General features: G+C 45.9%; 1 protein-coding gene across 5 annotated transcripts in view; it reads right to left on the reverse strand.

Moving 5' to 3' along the window:
- Window positions 1-3,466: 3,466 nt before the first annotated feature.
- CYSRT1 (cysteine rich tail 1) overlaps window positions 3,467-14,631 on the reverse strand; it is a 157,577-nt gene continuing 146,412 nt past the window's right edge. For 3 of the 5 annotated variants that reach the window (XM_069986423.1, XM_069986422.1, XM_069986424.1), the window contains one exon: window positions 3,467-5,412. In XM_069986423.1, the coding sequence (XP_069842524.1) occupies window positions 4,926-5,354 (429 nt within the window). In that variant the 5' untranslated portion in view covers window positions 5,355-5,412 and the 3' untranslated portion in view covers window positions 3,467-4,925. Of the gene's footprint in view, window positions 5,413-11,767; window positions 11,902-14,631 lie in introns of those variants that run through there. The other 2 variants (XM_069986421.1, XM_069986425.1) reach the window with 2 other exon arrangements.

Consider the following 14,631-nt stretch of genomic DNA (forward strand, 5'->3'; position numbering starts at 1 on the left):
CATACGTATCACTGTCTATAGCTTTAGAAATTTTTAGGTGATGCATGGTGCACCACTGCTTACTGTATGGACAGTAACAGTAATATCCTACCCTCTCATTTACTGATCCACAAGATTGATGCATTTCCCCCAATGTCTTCTCCCTTCTTCATAGTGGAGATTATAACCTGGGACGGGGATGACGGGGAGGGCCGGTAACATCTCATATATCATAAGGGACAATGTGTTCTAGCTTGTAAACTGATGTGTTGACCTCTTGGCATGACTCCCAAATATTTTCTAATACAATAGTCTCTTCATATCGGCCAGGTAAGTGTGTGCCAGGGCTGTGCCAGCCGGGCAAGAGATGCTTCATTGCTTCATAGGATTTCCATGGCAGTCGCTTCTGCACAGACGCCTCGATCCCAGGAATCCTCTGTACGCTGACCAGTGTTTAGGCCTGATCCCAGGAATCCTCTGTACTCTGACCAGTGTTTAGGCCTGATCCCAGGAATCCCTTGTACTCTGACCAGTGTTTAGGCCTGATCCCAGGAATCCCTTGTACTCTGACCAGTGTTTAGGCCTGATCCCAGGAATCCCCTGTACTCTGACCAGTGTTTAGGCCTGATCCCAGGAATCCCTTGTACTCTAACCAGTGTTTAGGCCTGATCCCAGGAATCCCTTGTACTCTGACCAGTGTTTAGGCCTGATCCCAGGAATCCCCTGTACTCTGACCAGTGTTTAGGCCTGATCCCAGGAATCCCCTGTACTCTGACCAGTGTTTAGGCCGGATCCCAGGAATCCTCTGTACTCTGACCAGTGTTTAGGCCTGATCCCAGGAATCCTCTGTACTCTGACCAGTGTTTAGGCCGGATCCCAGGAATCCTCTGAACTGTGACCAGTGTTTAGGCCTGATCCCAGGAATCCTCTGTACTCTGACCAGTGTTTAGGCCTGATCCCAGGAATCCTCTGTACTCTGACCAGTGTTTAGGCCTGATCAGTCATAGCTTTATTACCTTTTCCCTTTACATGGGATATTCTACATGTATATTTCAGTATTAGCTGGGAAAACTGATCACCTGATTGAAGACAATGTCTTCTTTGAAAACCATGGTTGTTGCTGTACAAGGACTTTCCATTTCCCTTTGTATACAATACATGCTTAAATATTGAAAACGTTGAACAAAAAAAAACAACAACAAAAAAAAAACCTAATAAAACCAGCCCCCCTACGTACCTTAAAGTTGGCAGGCATGTAATACTACATTTTTCCTGTAGTGGTCACTAAAGAGAGAAAGTATAGCTGGCGGCCCCCACCGCTCTCCTGAGATCTTGTTACAGATTTTGCATTGGGGCCCTGAGCTTCACATTACATCTCTGTCCATCCACTTGTATTATCTGAATCGTACACAGAGACGACCCCGCCATAAGGCGTAGCCACGTCTCCACTACACCCCAGAATCCTGAGTACCTCTTAGCTATGGGCACTGACACGCACATTGACTCATCTGGATGCAAGATAACAGCTATAACATAGGAGTAATAATATTACATAGAGAAGAGTCCGGCAGCTGTTCAGCAGGATCGGTGACCAATAGCTGATATTTACTAATGACTGATCGTCACGTCTCCACCCTCAATAAGATAACGGATCTATCCTACAAATATACAAGGATTATATTTACAGAGCTGGATGGACAGGGATGTAAACCTAAAGAGGGGGCCCTAAAGAAACAGTATCTCCTAAAGAAGTCTAATTCCTGTCCAGGACTAAGCTCTCCCCATATTTAGACATTGCTGACCCTTTTCATGTTAGAAAGAGAACAGGTTCCATGGTCTTGGATCTGTCTCTCAGGGTAAAGGACGGGAGGCTTGGGACAGATATAAGTAGAGGCTGCCAGCCCCGACCTGTGACCAATTGTCACACTGCCTGAGAGATCATGGATCATATCTTAGATCATGGTTCTGATCCTAATAATAGGGTTTACGGAAGCAATGAGAGGAGCAACTACCAATGTAATGTGGTCCCTGAGGCCAAGAAGAGATCTTACAGACAATGGGGGACATTTATGAAGTCTGACATTTTTTACGCCGGGCTTACAAATGTCCCCGCAGCTCAGGGGATTTATGTAGAGGCGCATTACCTCTACATAAATCACGATCGCATGGAGCTCGTCCGTGCAAAAACCTAGTATAATTTTTCCACTGAAAAAATGATAAATGCGGCGCACGCAGAGGCTGCTCCCCCTCTGTGTGCAGCCGAACCCCCCCGTAATGCGGTGACCCACTGGTGAAGGTGGCGCAGATGCGGAAAAAAAATTTGCAAAAATACCATTTGCGAATATTTTTACGTTGCTCTGCCCCATCTGCCCCTAAAAAAGGGCATTTACACCTTTTCATACATGTCCCCCAATATGTATATATATATATATATATATATATACATATATACACACACACACACACACACACGTACATATAGCATGTCTGTGCCTACACAGCAGACTCCCTGTATAAACACCATGATGTCACCCGTTTACCTTCTTCATCGTTCCATTCACTTTGTAGTAAAATTCTCCCATAACCAGTCTAACCATTTGCATATATTTTTGCATATTGTAAAATGCTCACTTACAAGCCTTGGGCTCCGCCAGTATATGTAGATGGGCGGCAGGCTGCGTGCACAAATATAGTCATCACCATCGTGAGATTTTACGAGGGATTTTATTTCACATTTAAGCCATAAAATTCCTCCCTGCAAGAAGTTGTGACTCCTCTCTCTCCGCCTCCAGGCTTGAACACTCGCCGTCCTGCACGCTCATCTGACGGTTTGTTTTTCCCATGGGGCACTGCCTTTACCTCCATGTTGGCGAAAATCTAACAATTTTAAAAAGCAAAAATATTTTTTAAAAAGAGCACAATGCTATTTACCCAGGGAACGATGGAGGAACAGTGACACAGAGATAGGCCGGTGTTTGACTACAGATTATGTCAGAGATAGTGAGCAAACAAAGGGAAAAGTCAATACAGCCCGAGAGATGGGAAACTTTCCTGTCATTCCAGATATGTCTGTCCTGCATAGGAGCGGCCTCTGAATGGCCTAAGACAGTCTGTAACGGTGCAATGATCTCTGTGATCGCCACTCTCCTACAATGACTTCACAAGGTCCGATCAGTTACGTTGCTAGGCCAATCAATCGATCCAGGTCTTTCTTACATCCTTTGGTCGTTCATTTCCTATTACTCAGGGAGATGTGCAGCCAACGCACCCTAGGTCGTCCATAGTTCACGCCTAAAGCGTGATCACTAGCCCAAATACACAGGGCAATATCAGCCACTTCTTCCGATAATCACAAGGTGTAATAAGATCCTACTCTTGGGGTCCACCACTTCTTGGGAGGGTGATCTAAGGCACCCAATATACTAGACTTCCTAGTAAAGGAACAATGGCCTACCATCTTAATAAGAAACAACTGGAAAACCCAACATGGTTATTTACGGTATCAGATTTAATAACAAGTACATATAAAAGGTAATGGCATTGCACACTTGAGAGCTGGCTTCATTATAGGCCATATATATATTAACACTTTGAAGTCCTGAGAAGCTCGATGAGTCCTTTCGGGTAATCAGGAGCATCAGTTTCTGAAGAATTTTTTTATACTATTAATAAAAACAAAGTCAAAGAGATACTTCACCAGGACAAGACGGCAGAACTGCCTCCACAAAGGACGACCATGGTGCTGTAATATTATATAACGGTGCAGTGTTGTAGACTGACCATCTCTCTCAAGACATTCCCAGACGGAGTTGTGGCTTTCCATCAGATTCTTTTGCTGCTGAACGTCAACTCTAATGATGAATCCCGCCGAGCACGCCAAATCTTATATTCCTCTCCCTTACGATATACATATTATATATATATTTTTTTTTTGTTTTTATACAAATTAAAATTCAGTATTTTTTTCAGTTTAGAGAACGTTGAACGTCCATCTTTACAATGTAGGTTTTTAATCTCTTAAAAATATTGTTCCTTCAAATTGCAGATTTTAGCCAGACGCTTACATCTGATCTGCTACCGGAGTGCTGCATTCTTATAGCAATGAAATACTGTGAGCATAGAACTTCAAGGGGATGGTCACTTCTAGACTGTTTCACCAGAGATAGGCAAATCTCAAAGTTTATCCTAGCCCGAGCACTCTGCTTTTTATTACTGGTGACGGGAAAAGTTGGATGCAATCCTAAGGCTGTCTGGAAATTATGGATACAGTCATAGGGAGTCCTGGAAATCATGGATACAGCCATAGGTCATAGGCTGTATCCATGTTTTTCAGGACTCCCTATGGCTGCAACTTGTGTGTTCAGGTGCGGAGAAACCCGAGCATGGTCAAGATTTGCCCATCTCTATATATCACCAAAGATACGTCAGACATGATAAGTCTGTAGAGGCTTGTGTGCGGTGGGAATGTGAGGTGTGCATAGTGTTGTATTTGAGGTGTTGGTGAAATGGAGTAAAAGTAATCGTCCCCTTCAGTTATACGACTGGTACAAAGTAGCATCTAGGAATTTATGTAATCCAGGTTGGGGGTCTTGGTTCATGGATCAAAATCCCAACAATAACTAGAGTCCATATTTCTTGATGATTGACATGTGTTGGCATCGTAAATACTAGATCATTACAATAAAAAATAAAAAATAATAATCCACAGGTAGACCCGATAGTTTTTGCTTTTCGATATTACCTCGAGCTTAATTTGGCAACCGAGTCTACACCCGAGACGTAGACCAGTCCCTCGTCATTGCACTTAACATTGGTTTACAAAGGTAGATAGGAGCCAGAGAACTGGAATAAGGAGATCTCCTTAAAATTCACGTTCAAGTCCAATACAATAAGGAACAACCCGGAGTCATTTTTTGTTTTGTGGCTCAGGAGACGGTCGCCGCGTATTAGGAGACGACGCAGCAGGAATTCCTGCAGCACGAACAGCATTTACAGCAAGGATAGCAGCAGCATGGTTTCTCTTCTTGGTTCACATCTTTGTAGTGTTTGTCCAGGTCGATGGTGTACATGGGCTCGGTTTGGCCTCCGTTTTGAGACTTATCCCCGGCATATGGGTTGTAAGGTCTTCTCCAGGAATCCTGCGTGTGGATTTTGTAGTCGGTGGTTGGGATGGAGGTTGGGTTGTTGTTGCTGCCGGGGGCTTCCTGTGTAATGTAAGTGGGGTAAGTTGGCACCGCTGAGGGGTTGGTAATAACTACCCCATCGAGATCTGCACCAAGTGTGTCCCGGACAAAGCTGCTCTTCAGCTGGGCCCGAGGGATGCTGACATTGGCGTAGGGGTTCTGGACTGTGGCTCCTTTATCCATCTTGGACATGTGACGTCTCGTCTTGGCTTTAGTTAAGCAGCTGAAGGTTCTCTATTGAAAGCAACACCTATAGAGGGGTAAGAATGGAAAATCATCATATAATCAAAGACCAATATCCTGTATCCTTCCGATATACAGGGAATCACTATGCCTACCCTTTCGTTTAATTTGTACTTTTTTTGTTTTTTTAATCCTAAATCTAGACAAACAAAGACATAAGATCAGCGTCCTATATATAAAGTCTCGATAAACAGAAGTGACTATAAGGGCGAGAACCGGACCCGTATCTTGTGTCCTACATTCCATCCTCGTGACTAATGGCTTCATTCGGTTCATTGATCCATATAAAAGAGCAAGAACCACTCAACCCTCGGCACATGCCGCCTTATGGAGAGCACAGAGTAAACTTGGCATTCTCTAGTCGATAACCCAACAGATCTGAGGAAGGACCCCCCCCCCCCCCTTTTATATCGATAGCAAAACTTGGAAGATGCTCGAGGAAGAACGTCCCAGAGAAAGGGTGCAGGGCAAGAGAAATCATATAAATCTATAGTAGAAAGGCAGTAAAACTAAGCCAGCCCATAAAATCCAATCCAGTCAACTTAAAAGTCTCAGAGACCGGTTATTACAGTACAGTAATGTTATACAGCCGCGTGCTCCTACAATACATCGGGAACGTTCACCGCGCCTCATGGAGGAGTAATGATGACTCGACCTCCTTACACATTTCATAGGTTTGTATCGCCTCAGCCTTTATAAACACTCATTTAGAGGGCCGCAGTTTACAACCCAGAATGCACCAGCCATGAAGCTAGCCCATCTACCCGACGTTCCTACAGAATTCTGTTAGTTAAAAGGACATCAGGCCCACTCCTACATACTCGACCCCATGGCGTCATCCTTTAGGGCAGCGATAGAGAACCCTTTAGCTGCTCAGCTGTTGCAAAACTACAGCCAAAGCCTTCAGGCATGATGGGAATTGTAGTTTTAGAAACAGATTGTCAGCAGAAAAAAAAACCCTGGTCCATCTAGTCGGCCCTTTTAGCATTTCCCTTCTAATTATCTTAGGATAGATATATGTTTAGCCCAGTCAGTCTGTTATTGTATGCACATCTGCTGGAAGTTTGTTCCAAGCATCTACTACTCTTTCAGTAAAGTAATATTTCCTCGGATCTAACCTCTCACTGTGTCCTCTTATTTAGTCCTATAACATACTTAAAGGTTCTCTGTGTTGGGGAGAGACCCTGCAATGTGTTTGGTGCAGTGATGGAAGTAAGCACAGCCAGAAAAGAAGAGAGACGATTAGCCGCCCAACGTGGGGCTCAAACCCACGTCCAGGGAAGTAAGTGGGGCTCAAACCCACGTCCAGGGAAGTAAGTGAGGCCCTGGGGTTAGTCTCATGCTCTACCGACTGAGCTAGCTGGGTATTTTACATTCTGCAACCGCCGGAGGGCCAAGGGTCGCCATCGATGCTTTAGGGACATCATATAGATCAGGTGCATTTATCTTCCGACAGGTCAGACAGAATATAATGTAGATCATAATCCGCAGCCACTCCTACGAAACTTCCAGCCTTCCCTACTCACTATAGATTACATTAGAATATTCCGTATCTCCTTGAGTCACCGAGGCGTGTGCGAGGAATGGAATCAGGTCACCATATTAGTGAATGGCCCAGCAGTGCCAGCGACACCAGGATTATCCCTTAAAATGATGGATTAGATACGGAACGTTATGACAGCGGCATTTTCCAACCTGCTGCAAAATTCCAAACATGCGGTGACAGCTGAAGGCTGGGAGTTGTAGTTTTGGATCAGCGGGAAAACACTGACATAGAGAGTGACGTCTATCTCCCCCCCCCCCCCCCCCCCCCCGACTTGATCTGTATGTCATGCACTCCCTGCACTCTGTTTACTTACAGGTTTAGCTTGAGCCAATGAACCTGAACACAACGCCAAAGCTTTACTGAGCAAACAGGGCGAGCGCTCAGTATATGATGTGTATGTGATACCTGGGATACCTTCACTATTGTGTTTTGGCATTAAACGGGAACTCCGGTCAAAATCTTTTATTTTTTCAAATCAACTGGTTTCAGAAAGTTATATAGATTTGCAATTTACTTTTATTTAAAAAAAAATCTCTAGTATTCCCATACTTATCAGCTGCTGTATGTCCTGCAGGAAGTGGTGTATTGTTTCCAGTCTGACACAGTGCTCTCTGCTGCCACCTCTGTCCATGCCAGGAACTGTCCAGAGCAGGAGAGGTTTTCTATGGGGATTTGCTGCTGCTCTGGACAGTTCCTGACATGAACAGAGGTGGCAGCAGAGAGCTGGAAAGAATACAGCACTTCCAACAGGACATACACCAGCTGATAAGTACTTGAAGACTGGATATTTTTAAAAAGAAGTAATTGACAAATCTATATATAACTTTCTGAAACCATTTCATTTGAAAGAACACAAATTTATCTGGAGTACCCCTTTAAGACTAAGCTGCTGAGCCAGTGTATCTAAGCTTATCATGTTTGTATCTAAAGTTGGCCATGCAGTTCATTTGGCCAGCAGCTATTGGTCTTAATCCCTTGATACACATGCACGTTCGGCTTAACTGAGCGTGCATGTGTTCTCAATGGAGCGAGGCTGTTGGCTTCAGACCCTCTGGCGGCTTTGGTCCTCAAGAACAAAAGGACAGGGCAAATGCAATCCATTGTTTCCGATCCTCCTCTCATTTTCTAGCATGGGGAACCCCTCAGTCCCACCAAAGATCACAGGCTGGTTTTCAACCTGAGGCAAAACTACAAAGCTGTCAGTGCAGGCTGGGAGCTGATCTGATGTGTATGGACAGCTCGAGCCTATCTGCTGGGCTTGTGTTTCTAAGCGCATTGTGTGTGATATGGTTTGTTTAGCCAGTGTATCTAAAACTCATGTGTGATACATTAACTCAGCAGACTGTACCTAAACCTCTCACGTTTGATATCATCTGCTGAGCTTGTGTAGCTAAGCCTTTGTATCTAAGCCAAGTAACAGAAGGAATGGAAGCCTCATTCTCCTATGCACGTCCTGCTGTCAGGATTTAACAAGGATAAAACAAATAGTTATAAAGGATTATACACAGAAGCAGCGCCACCCCTGTCATCAGGTTGTGTGTGGTATTACATCTGCACATCAAAGGAACTGAACTGCAACACCGCACCCAGACTGAGAACAGGAGTGGAGCCATGTTTTCTAGTCCTGGAGGAGCCCTGTAATGGTAGCTCAGCTCCACAAGTTCCCATCCTACCTGTTTCTGGCACAATGGTTCCTTCCTCACAGATATAAGAGGGTCGGAGGAGCCATTGCATTGGTATAGTTGCTGTTCACATTGGGCAGTTTGTTATGTGTCGGGAGTCTCCATTACTGACTACCTTAGCCGTGGATCAGAGACTTGTTTGTCATTCGTCATCAGTGACCCCATTGTTATCCGGGCAGAAGGAGGGTGAGTGCCACAGGAGGAACAGGCCGGGCAGGATGGCAGAGGCTACACCATAACTACCTGACACTGAGCTGCCCAAACTGGTTGTGATTTAGGACGGCCGGTTACTCTGCATTAGTCCTAATAAGTCCTGAGGGCATCACAGGCCCCGGCCACTGTAAGGTATAAGGGGCTTACATAGGACTGCTGCAAAACTGGTTGTGTCCAGATCAGGCTGGACGATTACATACCGACCTAACCAATAATAGCGCCATGCGCCATATACTGCCACCTGTAACATGCTACTGACTAACGTCCCCATGCCAGTAGGGATGCCCCATCCATGCCCATGTTATACCACCTCTCCTATTTGTGCCCATGTCATAGTGCTTTTCCAAACCATACCCATATCTTAGTGCCGCCACATCCACACCGCTACCATAACACCTGTCTATACATTGGTAAAGACCATTAGAATAAACACACCTGGAGGATGCATAGAGCGCCCCCTATGTCTCCCCAATAACCCCTTATATGCAGCCCTATGGACAGGTAACATTGGGGCACTGCGCACCCATGACCTATTCGCTCCAGGCCTGACACCATTAGCCGCGGCAGCCATGTTGGATCCACGTGCATCATGTGTGACTAGTGAAACGACTCTATAAACCGGCGGCGTCATTAGCAGCTATTAGAGCGTTACGAGACAGCTCAGGGTTATGTAATGGAGACAGTCAGCAGGGAGACTCATCCTGAAACACAACCCCGGGCAACAGCACTGACACCGTGGGAGAAGTGAGGTGATATACCAAGGTGTACGCAGCCCCCATGTGCGGCGGCCATTTTTATTTAAAGGGATTATTCTGCCATCCTTTATACCACACATAGTCTGTATTCTCTCCAGTTACTGTGCAGGTGAATACAGTCTATTGTTCCCTGTTATCAGCCAGGTCCAGCTCTTCCAAAGCTACAATTCCCATCATGCCTGGTGACGGGAATTGTAGTTTTGCAACAGCTGGAGGGCCGTGATTCTGACCCTTTTGCTCTACAGTGCCCCCCCCCCCCCCAGGTGAATACAGTCTATTCTCCTCTGTTATCAGCCAGATGGAGCTGGTATATACACTGTATATACACCATGGCAGTGTGGTAACCGCAGACGCAGCTTTTCCTCATTACACAGTCATCAGATCCCTCCCCAGATAAATAATGCACTCGCTGCTGTCGCCTGTTCTTCCCTTTCCCTTCAGGAAGACATTAGGTGCGGGCGGTGCTGGGGAGGCCGCTGCGGCTGGTTCCCCGGGATGAGCCTTGCGACATTATCAACCTTATATGAACCTGGACTTAAAGGTGAACCTTCACGACAGCTTAAAGCACGGGTGTCAAACTGCATCTCTCAAGCTATTGCAAAACTACAATCCCCATCATGCCTGGATAGGTAAAGCTTCCGCTGCCCAGGCATGATGGGAATGGTAGTTTTTGGGAGTTTGACACCTGTAGCTTAACTGGGTTCACACTACGTATATTTCAGTCAATATTGTCGTCCTCATAATGCAACCAAAACCAGGAGTGGATTGAAAACACAGAAAGGCTCTGTTCACACAATGGTGAAATTGAGTGGATGGCCGCCATTTAATGGCAAATATTTGCTGGTATTTTAAAACAACGGCTGTTGTATTGAAATAATGGCCGTTATTTACTGTTATATGGCGGCCATCCACTCAATTTTTAACATTGGGTGAACAGAGCCTTTCTGTGTTTTTAATCCACTCCTGGTTTTGGTTGCAATATGAGGACCACAATACTGACTGAAATATACGTAGTGTGAACCCAGCCAAAAGGGAAACTCTACTTTTTGTTAGAAAATATCACAATAAATAAACTGAGTACAGAACGTCCTGCTGTGGCAGCAAGTGTTCAATTTCCCTACAGCGCCACCACAGGGCAAGTGAGGTATTACACAGCGCCCAATGAAATCAATGGGCTGGCATGTAATACATGGCTGCCTGGGGTCCTCCACAGTGAGAGACGCTCTTTGTAGCCAGCCCCTATTTTGGGTAATGGTGAAGGTCCTGGATATCAGGGGGCCAGACCTATGGCATCTGTACCCCTATCCCTAAGCCCACTGGAGGTGAACAAAACAACCTGCCCCCCTTAGCTAACTATTCAGGTTACACATCTAGCAATGCTCAGAACCAAATGTCTTCTAATTTACATTTAACACATTATTGCCTGAAGCTGTATCCTAAAGGTAGGGCATGCTGGGAGTTGTAGTTTTGTAACAGCTGGAGAGCTACAGGTTAAGAGTTACAGACAGAAGGCTGTGAAGGCATACTGGGAGTTGTAGTTGTGCAGCAGCTGGAGACCTATAGGTTAGGGGTTACAGACAGAAGGCTATGAGGGCATGCTGGGAGTTGTAGTTTTAAAGCAGCTGGAGAACTACAGGTTAGGAGTTACTGACGGAAGGCTACGAGGGAATGCTGGGAGTTGTAGTTTTGTAACAGCTGGAAAGCTACAGGTTAGGGGTTACAGACAGAAGGCTATGAGGGCATGCTGGGAGTTGTAGTTTTACAGCAGCTGGAGAGCTATAGGTTAGGGGTTACAGACAGAAGGCTACGAGGGCATGCTGGGAGTTGTAGTTGTAGGAAAAGTGACAGTTTCCCATACGTCTGATATGAGAAGGGTCAGATAGGACGTCCGCCATTGTTAATCCAGTCTTAAAAGATTAATCTCTTTCCGCCTCGGAAACCCCAGAGATCATAGTGCAAGGTATATACAGCGCGGGGCAAAGGGTGTATAATACGCTATAATATAACGTACAGAACACACTTATGACCCTATAATAACCGGGCACGTCGCCCCCCTCCTCCCTCTTTGGTATCTAAAACTTTGGCTAAAGTTTAAAGCATGAGAAGTGATATAATTAACCCTGAAGCTGCCAGGACGGAATACACAGGGGTGGTGGGGTGTCTCACCTGCGCTGCTGTCATTCCACGGCCAGCGTGTTACTGGGGCTTCTCTCCTCCGGGGACACAGGACGACCATAGAGAGCAGAGTGATCGTGGGGAAGAGCCGCTCAGCACTGAGACTCTTCCACCTGTCGCTGACTTTTCTCTGGGAGGGGGAGGGGAGGAGGTGAGTTTCTGCAGCAGGAGGGTGTGACACCGGTTTCACATAGCGCAGTATAGGAAGCCATAGGAGCTTATTGACAATGCAGATCAGGGCGGGGAGTGGTGGAGGCTGCGTATAGACGGCCATAGAGCGCAGACCTATAGATACCTGGATGACACCTCAAGAGGACCCTGTGACGTATACGCTCAGCGGATACATAGATGTATATTTCTGTGGTTTTCGTTGCATACAATTTTTGGGGCACACATGGCGCACAATGGTGGCTTCCGTGTGTTACGCCTGTGTTAAAGTCCTGGCCTGATGGCAGTGGCCCGGGCTGATATCAGTGACCCGGGCTGATGGCAGTGACCCGGGCTGATGGCAGTGACCTGGGCTGATGGAAGTGACCCGAGCTGATGGCAGCGGCCCGGCCTGATGGCAGTAACCCGGCCTGATGGCAGTGACCCGGGCTGATGGCAGTGGCCCGGGCTGATGGCAGTGACCTGGGCTGATGGCAGCGGCCCGGCCTGATAGCAGTGACCCGGGCTGAGCTCAGGTCATCAGACTTCTGGTCAGGCTGGGAATATGGACACATGAGAAGCTGGTCATAGTGTGAGGTGTGTACATGGCCCTAGTGCCTCCACAGTATCATACCCTGACAGGCAGCTTCTCTATGGGCCCTTTAATACGTCTTAGGAAAGCTTGTTCACCAGATTATGGGCAGGTGTAAAACAGCCAGCGATCAGCCGATCAATGAGTAGACGCCGTCTCCTTGGCTGACTGGATCTTTTGACCGGCCACACATCACTCTTACACGGCCCAGGTCAGGTCAGCGCCCACTTGCTCCCTGTTCTCCGCTCGCTCTCGGTGCTATTACATGCAGTGACATTGAGCGTGAGGGCCGCGGAGAGCAGCCGGAGGGGCCGCCCAGTCAATCTTTACATCATCCGGGGGCCCATAGGAGAGAACGGCCAGCAGACCCTCATTATCGTTATCAGGATTTTAGTTCATGTTTTAAATCAACGATCAGCCGATATCGTGCCTATTAAATAAAAGACTTATTGGTCGGTAATCAGCTAAGTATGGCCGATAATCGCATCTCGTATTCGTGCCCTAAGGGGGAGATTTATCAAACATGGTGTAAAGTGAAACTGGCTCAGTTGCCCCTAGCAACCAATCAGATCCCACCTTTCATTCCTCACAAACTCTTTGGAAAATGAAAGATGGAATCTGATTGGTTGCTAGGGGCAACAGAGCCAGTTTCACTTTGCACCATGTTTGATAAATCTCCCCCTAAGGGTCCTTTTACACATACAGATAAATCACTAAAGTGCTCATATAGCGAACGACAGGTGACAATAGGCGTTTAGACGACAAGATAAATTGCTATGGAAAGTGGTTAATGCCATTGTAATTGTGTTGGTATATATTCTGTAAATGATTGTGTTGGTATCTATATACTGTGAACGATGAGGAGATTAATGATGATTTTGAGGTCGGCTACACAGATGCGATCAATGATATACAAACAGATTTTCATTAGTAGTTTGATTGTTGCCGCATTTACACCAGTAGATTATGGTTTATATTGGAACGATTTTTTGCAGGATAATCGTCCCGTGTAAAAGTCCCTTAAGCAGGATGTGTCTGGGCCGTATTACATGGTACAACATTTAATCTAAGCGAGCGCAGATCTGTGCTCGCTTAACGAGACTATCAGACGGCTCGATGATTGTGAAGCAAGGGCTGTATATATATCGTCCGTGCAGCCATTACTGTATACAGTAAATATATACTTACCTGTCCACCCTCCCCGGTGTCCTTCTAGCTTCTCTGAGCTCACAGGACCACCGCTGGAACTGCTGAAGCCATCTGCGCAGTGACAGGCTGCTCACTGGTCGAGACAGTGATTGGCCGAGCAGGCTGTCACTGCAGAGACAGCTTCCGGCGGCTGCGGAGAAGCTGTATAGTAACTTTATTATTGTACTTTACACATTCCTCAGCTGGCAGCCACGTATCACTATTACACACAGCCATGTGTGTAACATGTTTAAGGACAACAATCAACCAGTCATCATTTCTTCAGCTGATCCATGTCTGATTCGGCAGATTAAAGTTTCCTGTAATAGATTCCTTAGCATTAGCAGTGTGCTGCTGTACTTTGTGTCTATCTATCTATCTATCTATCTATCTATCTATCTATCTATCTATCTATCTATCTATCACTTTTAAGTAGTTCATGTGAACAGACCGGAGGGTTTAGGCCTCTATTGTGCGATGCAGGAATTTTAATCCTATTCACATTGCTGACTATACCTACAGCCGGCCGCTCTGTGTAGCGTTGTGTTGTCTTTGTTTGTGATGTCATTGTTGTGTTTTTGTCGCTTTTGTTATGTAACACTGCATTATATTCTGTTCTCCTCCATGCAGTGTCCCAAACAAACACAGCATCTGTCCCATGTCTGGCCGTATATCAGTGTCTCATAGCTATGCCATCCTTTATTGGAAAAAAATACTATATCCAGACATAAATGTCATATTGCTGCATGGGGTTATATGTTGTTATGGCAGAAATATAATGATTACAGGTGAGGTCTTATAACATGCTGGGTCTCCCCCCGCTGTCCTATAAGAAGGCTCTTGGATGCTACTTTTGGGTAGTGTACTTGGTGAGAGGTCACTGACTACTAGACATGTCTCTAAGACATACTGCCTAGTTAATAGACTG

Source organism: Dendropsophus ebraccatus, chromosome 10 (assembly GCF_027789765.1).
Source record: "Dendropsophus ebraccatus isolate aDenEbr1 chromosome 10, aDenEbr1.pat, whole genome shotgun sequence".
In the NCBI taxonomy this organism is placed as follows: Eukaryota; Metazoa; Chordata; class Amphibia; order Anura; family Hylidae; genus Dendropsophus; species Dendropsophus ebraccatus.